Below are 18680 nucleotides of genomic sequence, written 5' to 3'. Positions count from 1 at the left end.
GTGGGTGACAACGATCAGCCCTCAACAAACTGCTACGATCAGTAGGCTTCATGTAAAGATCAGTGTATAAAACATTATCTTCACACAAGATCAAGGAAACTGATTTGACGTGTATCAGATTGCATAGTAAATCTCAGATGCTCAGAACAGGAGTTAAGAAAAGCATGGAATGCCTGGAGCTGTTTTACATCACCCCTCCATAGAACAAAAATATCATCAATATACCGTTTCCAAATAATGATGTTAGGCAAGAAAACATTTTTGAGAGGATTGAAAATAGGCTGTTTCTCCATGTAACCCACATACAAATTAGCATAGTTAGGAGCCATGGGGGATCCCATAGCAGTACCTTTCGTCTGAATAAAGAAATCATTTAGAAACATGAAATAGTTACGTGTAACAGTATAAATTTAGACCGTCCCCTCGCCCATACCCGGGCGCGAACCAGGGACCTTCTGCACACATCAACAACTGACACCTACGAAGCGTCGTTACCCATCGCGCCACAAAAGTCGCGGCCCCTGCAGAGCAAGGGGAACTACTACTTCAAGGTCTCAGAGCAAGTGACGTCACTAATTGAAACGCTATTTAGCGCCCACGCTAACTAAGCTAGCCGTTTCACATCCGTTACATACGCGTGAGTACTATTTCAGCCAATGTTACAATGCATGCACTGGAAGGTAGTTCATTAGGGTCACGTTGCAGAAGAAAATGTTCCATAGCTTCAATTACCGCCCTCGTGTGGAATATTTGTGTATAATGACAACATCAAAAGTAACTAACAAGGTATTCTCAGGGAGAGGATCAAGAGATTCAATGACAGCGATCATACTGCTGGTGTCCTTTACAAAGGAGGGGAGCTGTTCTGCGAGTGGTCTAATAAAAAAAGTCAACAAAAGTAGATGGAGGGGCCGTTACTGCATCAATGCCCGCTACAATAGGGCGCCCTGGAGGTTGTGTAACATTCTTGTGTAATTTCGGCAAAGTATAGAAAGTGGCAATTTTAGGGTGTTGAATAGCCAAAAAAAGCATGTTATTTTTTGGTTATCTGACCAGAACTTAAATACCCATCTAGGACAGTGAAGATAGTATTCTGAAATTGGCAAGTGGGGTCACTTCTGAGTTTCTTGTAAAAGGTGTTGTCAAGCAGCTGTCTATGACACTCATGTACATAAGCTGTCCTATCCATGAGTACAACCGACCCACCCTTATCAGCGGGACGAATAAGGACTGACATATTGTAAATCAAGCAAAGCTTGTTTTTCATTCTTAGGTAAATTATGGAAAGATTTGGATCCCTGTTTATTCTTAAGGAGATGTCCAACATCATTTTCCACAGGTCTGCAATATGTCTCGATAAAGTGATTGCGATTGGCTGGAGGTATAAATGAACTTGCTTCTAAAATGAGTCGGAGTATGTGCAGGAGAGCAACCTATTGGTTCAATAGAAGTGTCAGAATTAGGGGAGCTAAAGTATTCCCTTAAACGGATGTTTCTAAAAAAAAACTTAAACATGTCTACCTTAACATCAAAATCGTTACGCTGGGTTGTAGGCACAAAAGATAACCTTTTATTAAGCAAAGAGACATGGGCAGGGCTCAATATCTTGCTTGATAAATTAAAGACACTCAGTCCCGTGGGTTCTGGGACCGTGTGAATGGTCTCCTCTGCCTCTTAATAGTTCAGGAAGTTGGAACTTCCTGTTCCAACCATGCTAATTCATTAATTTGATAATTGTTTGGTTTATGGCACTTGTACAGTTGTGAATGGTAAGTAGCAAGGAGTCTGGGTAGGTGGCCAGGTAAGGAAATGCCACCTGAGTAACTACTTAATACATTTTTAATAATCCCTTAGTTTTTGGAGAATAATATACCTTATAAAAACAGAACTTTGTCAGTACCAACAAAGGACCGAGAACGCAATTGTTAAATAAACCTGGCTTGTTTTAGCCCATGGTCATGTTCTAAAACTTCTTGTCGATGTCATGGAAAATCATTACCTGATGTGTTATAGAACAACAGAACCCTCTTCTGGTAATGAACCCCGATATCAAAGAATATACTATCCTTTCCGCACCCGTGTTTGGGTTATTTACTTGTTACTAGTAGCTTATTTTATACTGAACCAAAAATGAATGCAACAAGTTAAGATTTTAGAATTCCAGTTCCTATGAGAATGTTAATTTATATACATTTATTAGGTCCTTATCTATGATTTTCACATGACTGGGAATATGTATGCATCTGTTGGTCAAACACCTTTAATAAATGTGCCTCGGGATCTTGTCATGGTATTTCTGTGCATTCAAATTGCCATCGTATAAATGCAATTGTATTTGTTGTCCGTCGCTTAAGCCTGCCCGTATGTAAGCCTGCCGCCACCATGGGGCTCTGTTCACAACGTTGACATCAGCAAAACTCGCCCACATGATGGTAATCATGTGCTAAGGCCAGTTGTTCATACTGCCACATTTTCTGAAACAGGTTGTAAGGTAGAGAAATGAACATCGCATTCTCTGGCAATAGCTCTGGTGGACATTCCTGCAGTCAGCATGTCAATTGCGCGCTCCCTCAAATTGAGACATTTTGGCATTGTGTTGCGACACCTGCACATTATGGAGGCCCTGTTTTGTCCCCGGCATGAGGTGCACATGTGTAATTCTGCTATTTAATCAGCTTCTTGATATGCCACACCGGTCAGCTAGATGGATTATTTTGGCAAAGGAGAAATGCTTACTAACATGGATGTAAACAATACAATACAATTTGAGAGACAAGCTTATGAAACATTTCTCAGGTATTTTATTGCAGCTTATGAAACATGGGACCCAAACATTACATTTTACACTGAACAAAAATATAAATGCACTTTCCCTGAACTGAGCACCGTTGGGACAGCAAAATTGTCCTTCAGTACAAACCTGTCACGGATACCCACCTGGGGCCATGCCTGGACAGGCCGAAACCATAGAAATAGTGACACCTGAAACTCGACGTGACCACGCCCATAGAAACACCTCAGTGCCACTGAGGTAGTCAATTACCAGGCTATGGCCCATGACATGACCAGGCAGAGGAATGTGTGCCCTTCTCAAATTGAACAGTATTCTGCACTGCCCGACCCTACATCATTACCCCACGTGCTTGATGTCGCTTTTAAACTGACTTCGCCATCGGCTTTTGCCGGTGTATGGTACTGATGGTTTGTATAATTGTGGCTAGTTGGAGTACAGCTTCATCTAGTTAACTGTAGCACTAGCTAATCCTTAACGTAATTCTCCTAACCTGCTACGGTTATTCTCACTTGCATGCTGTTGTGTTTAATTGAATGTTTATTTGTGCTTCATTGTGTAGTGAAAGTACACAATTGGTGAAGTGGGGCTTGATCTTACTCTATTCTTAACAGGTCCTAACCCTTTACCAAACAGTTTCTAACCCAAGCTGTTCCTATCCTAACCCTAACAGTCTCTATCCCTCCTTGTCTCTGACCTATCCTGATCTTAGCAGTCTCCCTGTCCCCAGTTGTTGCATTTGGGGGGTTTCACGCATTCTCTGCAGATCCTCTCCAGCTCTGTCAGGTTGGATTGGGAGCGTTTGCTGCACAGCGATTTTCAGGTCTCACTGGAGATGTTCGATCAGGTTCAAGTCCGGGATCTGGGGTGGCCGCTCAAGGACATTCAGAGACTTGTCCCGAAGCCACTATTGCGTTGTCTTGGCTGTGTGCTTAGGGTTATTGTCATGTTAGAAGGTCAACCTTGGGCCCAGTCTGGGGTCTGAGCGCTCTGGAGCAGGTTTTCATCAAGGATCTCTCTACTTTGCTCTGTTCATCTTTCCTTGATCCTGACTAGTCTCCCAGTCCCTGCGGCTGAAAAACATCCCCACAGCATGATGCTGCCACCATAGTGCCAGGTTTCCTCCAAATGTGATGCTTGGCATTCAGGCCAAAGAACCTTGTTTCTCATGGTCTGAAAGTCTTTAGGTTTCCATTTCGCCAAACTCCAAGAGGGCTGTCATGTAACTTTGACTGAGGAGTGGTTTCTGTCTGGCCACTCTACCATAAAGGCCTGATTGGTGGAGTGCTGCAGAGATGGTTGTCCTTCTGGAAGGTTCTCTCATCTCCACAGAGGAACTCTGGAGCTCTGTCAGAGTGACCATCGGGTTCTTGGTCACCTCACTGACCAAGATCCTTCTTCCCCGATTGCTCAGTTTGGCCGAGCAGCCAGCTTTAGGAAGAGTCTTGGTTGTTCCAAACTTCTTCTATTTAAGAATGATGGAGCCCACTGTGTTCTTGTGGATCTTCAATGTTGCAGAAATGTTTTGGTTTCCTTCCCCATATCTGTGCCTTGACACAATTCTGTCTCGGAGCTCTACGGACAATTCCTTTTGACCTCATGGCTTGGTTTTTGCTCTGACATGCACTGTCAACTGTGGAACCTTACGTAGACAGTGTGCCTTTTCTAAATCATGTCTAATCAATTAAATGTACCACAGGTGGACTCCAATCAAGTTGTAGAAACATCTCAAGGATGATCAATGGAAACAGGATGCACCCGAGCTCAATTTCGAGTCTCATAGCATTGCGTAAATAGTTTTTCTGTATTTTAATTTAATACATTTGCAAAAATGTCTAAACATGTTTTCAATTTGTCATTATGGGTTATTGTGTGTAGATTGATTAGGAATAAGTACATTTAATACATTTTTGAATAAGGCTATAACTTAATGTGGGGAAAGTCAATGGGTCGGAATACTTTCTGAATGCGCACAATAAGAAATGTAAATAGTGCTACTGCTTTTGATTAAATACAGGTCATGTATTACAATGAAACACTGAATGAATGCATAATAATCTGCTAAAGGTCATTTTGAGGACTGCGTATTTTAATTGTTTTAGCAATGTTTATTCGCTTCTGAATTTGTCTCAATGAATGACTGGTGTTGTATTACGTTACATAGACAGGCGATTTTATTTGCTTAAAGTCCTGTCACTTCTTGGCAGAAAGATATGCACTGTCAAATGAAGCACAAAGTTCAATCTATCCACATCCACTCTGCCTGGCATCATTCTATGACAAACAAGTTTTAAATTAAATTGAAGAAATCAGGAGAGACTGCCAGATCCTTAATGTAGCCATGTTATACAGCCAAACAATTAAGGAACTGTCACTCCCCCTCTCTGAAGGGCCCTGCCATTATGTAATAATTGTATAACCCCTTCATGAATGTTGCAGTATCTTTCATAATTAACTTCATAACACAATACCTGATGAAGATCCTTGCAGGATCTAAAAGTTGTTTGTGTATAAAGGTACCTGGTGGAGCTCATGTGTGCTTGCTCCATTTATTTAATGCCATATTAATACAACATCAAGCAGGGCTCCCAAGTGGCGCAGTGGTCTAAGGCACTGCGTCCCAGTGCTAGAGGTGTCACTACAGATCCTGGTTCGATTCCAGGCTGTATCACAACCGACCGTGATTGTGAGTCCCATAGGGCGGTGCACAATTGGCCCAGCGTCGTCCGGCTGTGGTATAATAACACAATGTCAAATACAGGTAGCCTAGTCAAATAATTAACATCCAATCACACACATTACTCTCTCAGACATTTAGAAATTAAACATGACAATTTGAAAAATAATCCATGGGAGTTTTTTCAGCGAGAATAAAAACATGGTATAAAAGCAACAGATAGGTAGGTACCATTAATATTAAAACATATTATATATTAAAACAGGTACCATTAATAAGAAGGGGCTAGAAGAGTCTTATATGGTGACCTACCGAGTGGCTAGGACAGGCAAGCCCCATACTATTGTGGATGACTTAATTCTTCCTGCTGCCGAGGATATGGCTGGGACAATGCTGGGGGAAAAGGGAAAAAAAACTATATAGACAATGCCTTCATCAAACAACACTGTTTCACGACACATCCGTGACATGGCAGGAGATGTTTTGAAACAATTACTGCTTCACATACAAGCCAGTGAATTATATGCGTTACAGCTGGATGAGTCAACAAACGTGGCGGCCCTGGCACAGCTCCTGGTATACGTATGTCCGTTACGTTTATGGGGGGGAAGACATCCTCTTCTGCAAACCATTGGAAACCAGGACAACATGAGAGGATTTTTAAAAAGTACTGGACAGCTTTGTGACATCAAATGGACTTTGGTGGTCAAGATGTGTTGGTATCTGTACTGATGGCTCAAAAGCATTGTCAGGGATACCCAGTGGAGTGATAACGCGTGTGCAAGCAGTTGCTCCCGACGCCACTTGGGTACACTGCAGCATCCACCGAGAGGCTCTTGCTGCCAAAGGAATGTCTGACAGCTTGAAAATACTTTTTGGACACTACAGTGAAAATTGTTCACTTTGTTAAAGCAAGGTCCCTGAACCCTCGTGTATTTTCTGCATTATGCAATGATATGGGCAGCGACCATGTAACGCTTTTACAACATACAGAAGTGCCCTTCTGGGGGGCAAAGTATTGATACTTTTTTTTAATTGAGAGATGAGCTTAAAGTTTTCACTTGTCTGACCGATTGCATGATGAGTTTCTAACACAACTGGCCTATCTGGGTGATGTTTTCTCTCCCCTGAATGATCTGAATCTAGGATTCCAGGGACTCTCTGCAGCTATATTCAATGTGCGGAACAAAATTGAGGCTGTGATTAAGTTGTAGCTCTTCTCCGTCTGCCATAAAGTTTAATTGCATCAGAAGCCACTGCTACTTAATATAATGTTTACATACCCTACATTACTCATTTATGTATATACTGTACTCTATATCATCTACTGCATCTTTATGTAATACATGTATCACTAGCCACTTTAACTATGCCACTTTGTTTACATACCCTACATTACTCATCTCATATGTATATACTGAACTCGATACCATCTACTGCATCTTGCCTATGCCGTTCTGTACCATCACTCATTCATATCTTTACTTTACATATTCTTTATCCCTTTACACTTGTGTGTGTATAAGTGTTGAAGGAATTTAATTCCTCTGTTTTAATACCCAATTAAATTAAACACTCAGTCAATTCATAAGGATTTGTAAGACCCTTATTTTATAGGAATGGACAGAGCCCCGGTCTTAAAAGTCAAGTAACAGCCTTTAATCAAGAGAGTACTGAGTTCATACACATTTTACCACAGGTTATAAACTGAAAATGACGTCAGCGTTTTCTAAATGTTCCGTCTCTTCTTGACACTGGTAGAAGGCCCTATAGCTCTCAAGCCTTCCCTCCTCGCCTAGAGCCAAGGTCAGTCAGTGTAGATAAGCATTCTAGACAGTCTGGAGATAGTTCATTCATTTGTACCAAGGAACAGACCGTCATTGTTCTAACTTTTGCCCACGTTCACACGCACACATTATTTTCAGTACTGGGATCAAGAATGAAAACTCATACATATACAGTAACATTTAGTATTCTGATTAGTACATGTATAGTAACATAATAGTATTCGGATTAGTCTGTCCTGATTGAAATGTATACATAATTAGTCATCATTGATAAAAATTCCCTTAACAATAAGGTAGTAGTTTTGGAATTGTTAGGTTAGATTACTCGTTGGTTATTACTGCATTGTCGGAACTAGAAGCACAAGCATTTCACAATGCTCACTAGTGTAACCAGGAGGTGAGGCCTCATTTAACACAGTAAATTAATCAGGCTTAAGCCATGTTTCAGTCAGGCCAAACACATCAAGATTATGATCAGTGTTTAGTTAATTGACTATAATTGCCTTTGAAGTAAGGGATCTAACAATAAGTGGCCCTATTTTGAGATGTGAGGTATCACGATCTCTTTCAATAATGACAGGAATGGAGGAGGTCTTTATCCTAGTGAGATTGCTAAGGCGAACACCGCCATGTTTAGTTTTGCCAAACCCAGGTCGAGGCACAGACACGGTCTCAATGGGGATAGCTGAGCTGACTACACTGACTGTGCTAGTGGCAGACTCCACTAAGCTGACAGGCTGGCTAACAGCCTGCTGCCTGGCCTGCACCCTATTTCATTGTGGAGCTAGAGGAGTTAGAGCCCTGTCTATGTTGGTAGATAAGATAAGAGCTCCCTCCAGCTAGGATGGAGTCCGTCACTCCTCAGCAAGCCAGGCTTGGTCCTGTCTGTGGGTGAGTCCCAGAAAGAGGGCCAATTATCTACAAATTCTATCTTTTGGGAGGGGCAGAAAACAGTTTTCAACCAGCGATTGAGTTGTGAGACTCTGCTGTAGAGCTCATCACTCCCCCTAACTGGGAGGGGGCCAGAGACAATTACTCGATGCCGACACATCTTTCTAGCTGATTTACACGCTGAAGCTATGTTGCGCTTGGTGATCTCTGACTGTTTCATCCTAACATCGTTGGTGCCGACGTGGATAACAATATCTCTATACTCTCTACACTCGCCAGTTTTAGCTTTAGCCAGCACCATCTTCAGATTAGCCTTAACGTCGGTAGCCCTGCCCCCTGGTAAACAGTGTATGATCGCTGGATGATTAGTTTTAAGTCTAATACTGCAGGTAATGGAGTCGCCAATGACTAGAGTTTTCAATTTGTCAGAGCTAATGGTGGGAAGCTTCGGCGTCTCAGACCCCGTAACGGGAGGAGTAGAGACCAGATAACAAGTGTAAATCATTTGACATACTGCCTGAAGCTATACATTTCTAAAACAATCATACCACCATAAGACTGTAAAAATACATCATTTTGAATTGTCAGAATATGAATATATAATATACATTCATCTTGGATTTCTAAAAACGTAGTGATTAAATTTTAAAAAATTCAGAATGTGATATTTCTGTTCGGCATTTCTTGTATCTTGTTTATTTACACTATATCACTCTAAATGTGTAGCCTATATTCAACCATACTTTCTAGTTACATGAATATTATTCTTATTGCATCAATGAAATAATGAATTTTATTCAAAGTGGTCGTGATTATCCACTTATTTTGAGAGATACACTGAGGAGGCCTGGTTATAAAGACATAGATGCGTTATCACAACTTAATAACCTAAAAAAAACTTTACTTTTGGATTTGTGTATGAAATGGAACCAGCGGCCAAAGGTTTGAACACTGATATTCTGATGTTTTTTGACAGCGCAATGTGAGTTTTTATTAGAGTCATTATAGCAATGTAACATTATTGATCTGTCAGTTTCCCTATATAATTCCCTACTTTCACACTAACATGGTATAAACAGCTCTACAGGCTTCACTGTCATGGTGCACAGTCAGTACACAACACTATGCTCATCATGTCTTAGCAGGATCAGACAGCGAGGGAAGGCCAGTCTTTAGAGCGCAGGTGAATTTTGCAGTCTATTATAATAATCAGTGAATAGATACAAATATCCATCTTGAGTTGATGGGTAGGCTACAGTCTGAAATCTGGGAATAATGGTCATTTCAATTATTGAACAATATAATGTATAAATGTACACCAAGGCAATTCTTTGTCATGCCTCATCTGAGCTGGCTACATTCTGGCAAAGACTATGTTCTTTTGTCTCACTTTCTCTGTTTTTGTTTGCTTGGAAATGTTGACACTGGAGGCTGTTATAATAAGAAACTGTGTAACCATAGCATGTATAGCAACTAAGAAATGCATTGCCAATAATTGGAAGGTTGGTCATCCTCCCACAATGTCACAATGGATGGCAGAAATGTCAAATAATGTACACTAGATTAAGGATATACTGTACAACTTTGATAAGGTCTGGGTGCCTTATGGAATACTGTATGACAAATGGGGTCTGTAATGAAAACATTTGTATTTTTTGTCAAGCAGTCACAAATATATATATATCAATTCCCCATTAGAAATATCACCAGTAGCTGCCTACATCTACCATTAATTCACCGAATTTCCCATCTGCAATGCTTATTTGGTTAGGGTAATTTACTGTTCTCAATGTCAGAGTGGATTTGTGTTTTGCTGAACTCACAACCTATGATAAACTTGTGAGAAACAAGTTTGTCTGATATGTCTGATAGTATTTCTGATTGTCTTAACTCACCACCACTAATGAACTGTGGAGCTTCTCAAAGTAATTTTTCTACACCTCAAACAGCAAGTAAACAGTCTGTTTTTAGAATCCGTTAAGAATGACAATAGTATTTGAACAATATTTCCAGCTCTCTCCCTTTTGAGAAACACTCGGCATGAGAGGTAAAAAGGTAATGCTCTGATCCAGTGGAAACGTCATAAAATAACTGACCCAGTTGATAGTTGATACAGTGTTTCTAGATGGTTGCAGACAGGCCATGGATAGCCAATGTGATTTATAGGATATTTAATTGTATCAGTATATGTTCTGCATGCAGGATGCATTGTTTTTATGTGTCGGCTTTATGCCGGCTATTTTGACATAGTTGACAGTGGCACCAAAAGTTCCTTTTAGATTTGTATTTAGATTACTATTGTAGAATGTATATTAACCACAGACAATGTTTTTGAGATAGAAAGACTATTAAAACTATAAATTAAATGAAACTGTTCCACGAATATGTCCCGATGAAAATCTTAACTGTCTCGCAGGTTGGTAGAAATGCTAAGATAAACAGGCACATTGGATGTGTCTATATATGAAAAAATCTGTTTTAAAATTTTGACAAGTTGATTTGTCGAAAGACCAAGGTTTTTGTTGTTGTTGTTGTTTTCGTGTACAGCACTTGTAGAAATGCAGGAAATTTGCATTAGATGCCCCAGAAAATGTAGGGAGGACCCCCAGACCCCCCTACTCTTCTAAAACCAGAGTTGCGCTGCTTGCAATTTCAAAAAATAAGGCACCATTTAACATTACAACAGTTTTGGCAGATTTTACCGTTATTTTTGTGGACATCTGATATGAGAAAGTCTCCCTGTTGTGTAAGATCCTGTAATGAATGTTTCATATCGATGATTGTAGAAGGTGGATTAACCACAGACAATGATTTTGAGATACAAAGACTATTAATAATTAAATGAAACAGTTCCACGAATATGTGCCTATGAAAATCATAACTGTATCGCAGGTTGGTAGAAATGGTAAGATAAATAGGCACATTGGATGTGTCTATATATGAAAAATCTGTTTTAAAATGTAGACAAATCGAATAGTTGAAAAAAAAGACTACTTCTTGGTTGACCAAGGTGCATTTTATCCTTGCTTCTGATATAAAGCAGTTTCCCTGTTGTGTAGGATCATGTAACTAACATCTCATATCAATGATTTTATGTGCATTACACTTTCTAAAAACTGCCCTTCGAATCTGTTGGAGGTTAAGTCCATATATGAGAGGGTTAAAGACAGGTGGTATAACAAGGAATTGTACGGCCATTGCATTACGCATATTTAGTGTACTATTTATGTTATTCCACCCTTGCAAATTGTCAAACAGGGTCACTGTGATGAAAATAAATATTGTTATTAAATGTGGCACACATGTCTGTGTGAACTTAATCCTTCCCTTAGCTGACTTTACACAAGTCCTTACAATCTGACAGTAAGAAAATACAATGAAAAGTATCTGTAGAACATGAACCACTATTACAAATTTGTTCAAATTCTGGTTGATGGTTATGGGTGAACATGCATGTTTCAGTATAGACGGAATGTCACAGAAGATCTTATCAATGCGAGATCCACACAAAGGAAGTCTAACGGCTAAACTAACTGCTATGAGTGCTATAAATAAAGGATAACACCAAGAAAATAAGAGTAACTTTCTAACAGTTAAAGATGTCACAATGGTATGATATAGTAGTGGTCTGCATATCGCCACATACCTGTCGTAAGACATCACTGTTAGAGTAGAAAGTTCACACATGACAGATGTGTATATTACATAGGCTTGAGTGAAACATCCACCATAAGATATCACCTGAACATCTGACTGAAGGTCCAGTAAGAACTTGGGGTAGAAACCAGCAGTTCCATACAATCCATTGACACACAAACTACACAGAAAGATATACATGGGCTCATGGAGACCTTTCTCCTGAATAATTGTTATGATCAGAGGCAGATTCACAGTGATGATGAGAAGGTATGTGATAAGAGGCAATATAAAATAGACCGATTTGTTGTTAAATGTCTCTTGTAAGCCAAAGAGATAAAAGAACTTGACTTGGCTTGAGTTCTCCATGGCTTTTGCTAATTTTCTTCCTCTGGTCAATGCAGCAATTCGTAGTCCTTACAAAGCTTCAGCATGTATGGAGGTGAATGAATTCAAGTGTGAATCATTTTATTCTGTGTAGGCTCAGAAAGCTGTCTCCAGGAAATGTCTTCTTGCTTGAGAGAGGGATTCTGCTCCAATAACTTGTCCTTCTGGCCTCTAAATATATCATAGTGTATGATCACATGGGATTGTAGTTTCAGTGTCAACATGTAACCACTCCATAGAGATGGATCTACATTGAGTTTATGACAAGCAACTAATTGGATTATATTTACTCTATTTATGCATTAACCCAGCAAACAGGGGATGTCCTAGGGACACAATCGGCAGTGTATCAAATACTTGTTCTCCCCACTGTATATATATTTTTTATGGTACATGAGACACTGATTCGCGCCTGTCTCAATGAGGAGGCCGCAGGGTTGCCACGGTCCAAGAATATGGGGATTGTGGCTCAGACGCACAAGGCAGGTCTCTCTCCAGAATGTGTGCATTGTTTGCTATGTCTATCATATCCCCATTACAAATATCACCAGTAGTTGCCTACATTTACTGTTAATTATCATAATTACTAATCCGCAATGTTTATATGGTTACGGTAATTTCTGTTAATGCTTTGAATATATTATTATTGCAATCATTTATCGTTCTCAATGTCAGAGTGTGTTTTGCAGAACTCACAACCTACGATAAACTTGTGAGAACCAAGTTTTGGTTTATTTCATTCCATTGACGAATTTTGTCAATTTATTTTTTGTTTTTCGTTTGAAACTCTCCTGTCAATGTTGAGTAAGGACGTGCACCTGTGTTGTCTTTCCTGTCATTGTGTTTGACTGTTATTTTATAAAATCAATTAATTACCTTAAATTATTACGCTATTAAATTAACCACATAACAATTAAGTAGTAATCTGGGGCACCACAGAAAAAGTTGATTTAATGAGTTACCGTTTTCTGAATGAACTCTTAAAGATATAAAGATCTATTACATCAGTTACAGTCAATTCATTCTTATTTACCTTCAGTCTCATTCCGAATGTCGTTGACTTCAAATCTGCATGAACACTAGCATCTGCACGAACCCTGGCAGGTAGCCTAGTGGTTAGAGCGTTGGGCCAGTAACCGAACGGTTGCTAGATCGAATTCTTGAGCCGACAAGCTAAACATCTGTCGTTCTGCCCCTGAACAAGGCAGTTAACCCACTGTTCCTAGGCTGTCATTATAAATTAGAATTTGGTCATAACCGACTTGCCTAGTTAAATCAAGAAAAAATTATAAGAAATGATGAATCAGCGACATACAAATTGGTTTGATTATTTATTAGCTAAATAATCACATGGAATTATATATATTCACAAACAGGATAGCTTACACATTGATTAATACACAAGGAAATTAAAAGTCCCTAGTGGACTATTCCGATATGATGGCTTGTTACAAAAATAAAAATGTGAAAAGGACTTCACTATCGTACATACAGCTGATAACTATGCTCATGGAAATGCAACTACTTTGAACATGGGGATTGTGGCTCAGATGCACAAGGCATATCTCTCTCCAGAATGCGCTCTCTCCCACCATCCAGTGCACCTCCCCAGTCTGGCTACGGTCTCCAGTCCAGAGCCTCCGGTGACGGTCCCCAGTCCGGAACCTCCGGCGACGGTCCCCAGTCCGGAACCTCCGGCGATGGTCCCAAGTCCAGAACCTCCGGCGACGTTCCACAGTCTGGAACTTCCTGCGACCGTCCACAGGCTGGAGCCCTCCTTTGCGCCGGTGCCCAGTCCAGGCACAGTGTCCAGTCCCACTCCAGGGCAAGAGCCTCCCTCTGCGCAGGTGCCCAGTCCAGGCACGGTGTCCAGTCCCACTCCAGGGCAAGAGCCTCCCTCTGCGCCGGTGCCCAGTCCAGGCACAGTGTCCAGTCCAGCTCCATGGCCGGAGCCTTCCTCTGCGCCAGTGCCTAGGCATGGCGTCCAGTCCAGCTCCAAGGCCAGAGCCTTCCTCTGCGCCGATGCCCAGTCCAGGCATGGTGTCCAGTCCCGCTCCAAGACCGGAGCCTTCCTCTGTGCCGGTGCCCATTCCAGGCACGGCGGCCAACTCAGCTCCGTGGCAGGAGCCTACCTCTTACCTCGACTAACCGGTGCCCCCCTGTCATTGACTCTGTACCCCGTGCATATAGCCTAGCTATTGTTATTTTACTGCTGCTCTTTAAATATTTGTTACATTTATTTTTTAAAGGTATTGTTCTTAACAACATTGTTGGTTAAGGGCTTGTAAGTAAGCATTTCACTGTAAGGTCTACAGCTGTTGTATTCGGGCTCATGTGACAAATAACATTTGATTTGATTTTAATGGAATCGATCTCATATCTCATCTCATAATCTCCCGAGTGGCGTAGCGGTCTAAGGCACTGCATCTCAGTGCTAGAGGTCTCACTACAGACACTCATGTTTGAATCCAGGATGTATAACAACCGGCTTTGATTGGGAGTCCCATAGTGTGGCGTGGAATTGGCACAGCGTTGTCTGGGTTTGGCCGGTGTAGGCCGTCATTGAAAATAAGAATTTGTTCTTTGAAAATACTTAATCATGTAACTAATTCAGTTGAATATTTTTGAGGGTTGCTCCCTAACTTTGAGTTGAATTAAGATTTGTGAAGATTAAAAAATATCTACAGTACCAGTACCAGTCAAAACACCTACTCATTCAAGGGTTTTTCTTTATTCTTACTATTTTTTACATTGAAGAATAATAGTGAAGACATCAAAACTATGAAATAACAACTGTGGAATCATGCAGTAACCAAAAAAGTGTTGAACAAATCAAAATATATTTTAGATTCTTCAAAGTTGCCACCCTTTGCCTTGATGACAGTTTTACACACGTTTGCCATCCTCTCAACCAGCTACCCCTGGAATGCTTTTCCAACAGTGTTAAAGGAGTTCCCATATACTGAGCACATGTTGGCTGCTTTTCCTTCAATCTGCGGTCCAACTCATCCCAAACCATCTCAATTGGGTTGAGTTCGGGTGATTGTGGAGGCCAGGTCATCTGATGCAGCACTCATCATCCTCCTTCTTCGTCAAATAGCCCTTACTCAGCCTGGAGGTGTGTTGGGTCATTCTCCTGTAGAAAAACAAATGATAGGAAAAGGGGGATACCTAGTCAGTTGTCCAACTGAATGTATTCAACTGAAATGTGTCTTTAACCCAACCCCTCTGAATCAAAGAGGTGCGGGGGGCTGTCTTAATCGACATACACATCTTCGGCGCCCAGGCTACAGAGGGTTAACTGCCTTGCTCAGGGGAAGAATGACAGATTTTTACCTTGTCAGCGCAGGGATTCGACACTCTAACCACTAGGCTACCTGCCGCCCCACTAAGCGCAAACCAGATGGGATGGCGTAACGCTGCAGAATGCTGTGATAGCCATGCTGGTTAAGTGTGCCTTGAATTCTAAATAAATCACAACAGTGTCACCAGCAAAGCACCCTCACACCTCCTCCATGATTTATGATGGGAACCACACATGCGGAGATCATCTGTTCACCAATTCTGCATCTCACAAAAAGACGTCGGTTGGAACCAAAAATGTCAAATTTGGACTCATCAGACCAAAGGACATATTTCCACCAGTCTAATGTCCATTGTTTGTGTTTCTTTGCCCAAGCAAGTCTATTTATTATTGGTGTCCTTTAGTAATGGTTTCTTTGCAGCAATTTGACCATGACGGCCTGATTCATGCCGTCTCCTCTGAACAGTTGATGTTGAGATGTGTCTGTTAAAAGTTGTAAAGTTGCCTTTACATTTGATCATTTTCATTTATATTAAGATTGTAGAATGTAGATCAACCACCAACAATGATTTTGAGATACAAAGACTATTATAAATTAAATTAAACTCTGACCACAAAAATGTGCATATGAATATCATAACTGACGCGCAAATTGGTAGAAATGGTATATAAATTGGTACACAGGGTGTGTCTATATATGGAAATATACATGTTTAAAAATTGACAAATCGATGGGTCGAAAGAAAAGACTACGTTTGATCGACCAATAGGAATGCAGGAAAGTAGCAATAGACCCCCAGAAAACCCTGCCAGATTATGTCACCACACTTCTAAAACCAAAGTTGCGCCCCTTGATATAGGTATCTAGAAATGAAGCACCATTTAACCATGCAACAGTTTTGGCAGATTTGACCTTTATTTTTGTTGACTTCAGGAAGACTCCCTGGTGTTTAAGATCATGTAACTAACGTCTCATATCAATGATTTTATGTGCATTACACTTTCTAAAAATGGCCCTTCGAATCTGCTGGAGGTTAAGTCCATATATGACAGGGTTAAAGACAGGTGGTATAACAAGGAATTGCACAGCCATTGCATTACGCATATTGAGCGTAATATTTACACTACTATTCCATCCTTGCAATGTGTCAAACAGGGTAACTGTGATGAAAATAACCATTGTTATTAAATGTGGCACACAAGTCTGTGTGAACTTAATCCTTCCCTTAGCTGACGTTACACAAGTACTTACAATCTGACAGTAAGAAAATACAATGAATAGTATCTGTAAAACATGAACCACTATTACAAATTTGTTCAAAATCTGGTTGATGGTTATGGGTGAACATGCATGTTTCAGTATAGACGGAATGTCACAGAAGAGTTTATCAATACGAGATCCACACAAAGGAATTCTGACAGCTAAACTAAGTGCTATGAGTGCTATAAATAAAGGATAACACCAAGACAATAAGAGTAACTTTCTAATAGTTAAAGATGTCACAATGTTATGGTATAGTAGTGGTCTACATATTGCCACATACCTGTCGTAAGACATCACTGTTAGAGTAGAAAGTTCACACATGACAGATGTGTATATTACATAGGCTTGAGTGAAACATCCACCATAAGATATCACCTGAACATCTGACTGAAGGTCCAGTAAGAACTTGGGGTAGAAACCAGCAGTTCCATACAATCCATTGACACACAAACTACACAGAAAGATATACATGGGCTCATGGAGACCTTTCTCCTGAATGATTGTTATGATCAGAGTCAGATTCACAGTGATGATGAGAAGGTATGTGATAAGAGACAAGGTAAAATAGACCGATTTGTTGATAAATGTCTCTTGTAAGCCAAAAATATAAAATAACTTGACTTGGGTTGAGTTCTCCATAGCTTTTGTTAATTTTCTTCCTCTGGTCAATGCAGCAATTCGTAGTCCTTACAAGGCTTCAGCATGTATGGAGGTGAATGAATTCAAGTGTGAATCATTTTATTCTGTTTAGGCTCAGAAACTCCATGAAATGTCTTCTTGCTTGAGAGAGGGATACTGCTTCAATAACTTGTCCTGGTAGTCTCTAAATATATTGTAGTGTATGATCACATGGGATTGTAGTTTCAGTGTCAACATGTAACTACTCCATAGAGATGGATCTACATTGAGTTTATGACAAGCAACTAATTGGATTATATTTACTCTATTTATGTTTTAACCCAGCAAACAGGTGGATGTCCAAAAGACATTAGGCAATGTCCCCATTAGGTACATTTCAGGCAGCGTTGACCAAACTCTGTCCTGCACAAGCATTTTTTTTGCCCAAGCACTACATAGCTGATTCAAATAATCAAAGTTTGATGATTAGTTGATTATTTGAATCAGCTGTTTAGTGCTAGGGAAAATAACAAAACATGCACCCCTTGGGGTCACCAGGTCAACGTTTGGGAAATGCTGTTTAAGGGTTTCAGCGAGGCGTTATCCCACTGATGTTCTGAGAACATTAAATGAACATTAAAACATGACATTTACTACGGGACCATAAGAGGGCGTTCAGTACAGATACCGGTTTGGTCGCAGAATAACGTTATGAAAAGGTATACTGAACAAAAATGTAAATGTAACATGCATTTTTAAAAGACTTTACCGAGTTACAGTTCATATAAGGAAATCAGTCAATTGAAATAAATGAATTAGGCCCTAATCTATGGATTTCACATGACTGGGAATACAGATATGCATCTTTTGGTCACATATACAGTACCTTTAAAAAGGTAGGGGTGTTGATCAGAAAACCAGTCAGTATTTGGTGTGACTTCTATTTGCCTCATACAGCGCAACACTTCTCCTTCGCATCGAGTTGACCAGGCTGTTGATTGTGGAATGTGGATTATTTCCTCACTCTTCTTCAATGACTGTGCAAAGTTGCTGGATTTTGACGCGAAGTGGAACACGCTGTCGTACCCGTCTTTCCAGATTATCCCAAACTTGCCTGGTGAGTATGCAGACCATGGGAGAACTTGGACATTTTCAGCTTCCAGAAACGGTGTCCAGATCATGCAAGATGGGGCTGTGCATTATTCTGCTCAAACATGAGGTGATGGCGGCAGATGAATGGCACGACAATGGACCTCAGAATCTCATTACAGCATCTCTGTGCATTGAAATTGCCATCAATAAAAATCAATTGTGTTCATTGTCCA

At 40.4% G+C, this 18680-nt stretch overlaps 2 protein-coding genes across 2 annotated transcripts; both read right to left on the bottom strand.

Moving 5' to 3' along the window:
• Window positions 1-11211: 11211 nt before the first annotated feature.
• Window positions 11212-12151, bottom strand: LOC110507103 (olfactory receptor 6N1). Its single transcript, XM_021586971.2, has one exon. It carries the CDS (start codon window positions 12149-12151, stop codon window positions 11216-11218), a length of 936 nt encoding a protein of 311 aa, XP_021442646.2. The 3' UTR covers window positions 11212-11215.
• Window positions 12152-16437: 4286 nt separating this feature from the next.
• LOC110507098 (olfactory receptor 1D2-like) lies at window positions 16438-17376 on the bottom strand. The gene is made up of 2 exons (XM_036964635.1): window positions 16734-17376; window positions 16438-16634 (listed from the first exon to the last, which is right to left on the bottom strand). Exons 1-2 carry the CDS (start codon window positions 17374-17376, stop codon window positions 16438-16440), a joined length of 840 nt encoding a protein of 279 aa, XP_036820530.1.
• Window positions 17377-18680: the final 1304 nt, after the last annotated feature.

The sequence above is a fragment of the Oncorhynchus mykiss genome, chromosome 27 (genome assembly GCF_013265735.2).
Source record: "Oncorhynchus mykiss isolate Arlee chromosome 27, USDA_OmykA_1.1, whole genome shotgun sequence".
NCBI lineage: Eukaryota > Metazoa > Chordata > Actinopteri > Salmoniformes > Salmonidae > Oncorhynchus > Oncorhynchus mykiss.
This window is presented reverse-complemented; position numbering and strand designations above follow the sequence as displayed.

Bases quoted from the DNA above. Each gene is read 5' to 3' on its own strand.
- LOC110507103 (XM_021586971.2), bottom strand. From the start codon at position 12,151: ATGGAGAACTCAAGCCAAGTCAAGTTCTTTTATCTCTTTGGCTTACAA.
- LOC110507098 (XM_036964635.1), bottom strand. From the start codon at position 17,376: ATGGAGAACTCAACCCAAGTCAAGTTATTTTATATTTTTGGCTTACAA. The intron at 16,635-16,733 runs GTCAGATTGTAA...TTTTCATCACAG, and splicing joins ATTCATTGTATTTTCTTACT to TTACCCTGTTTGACACATTG.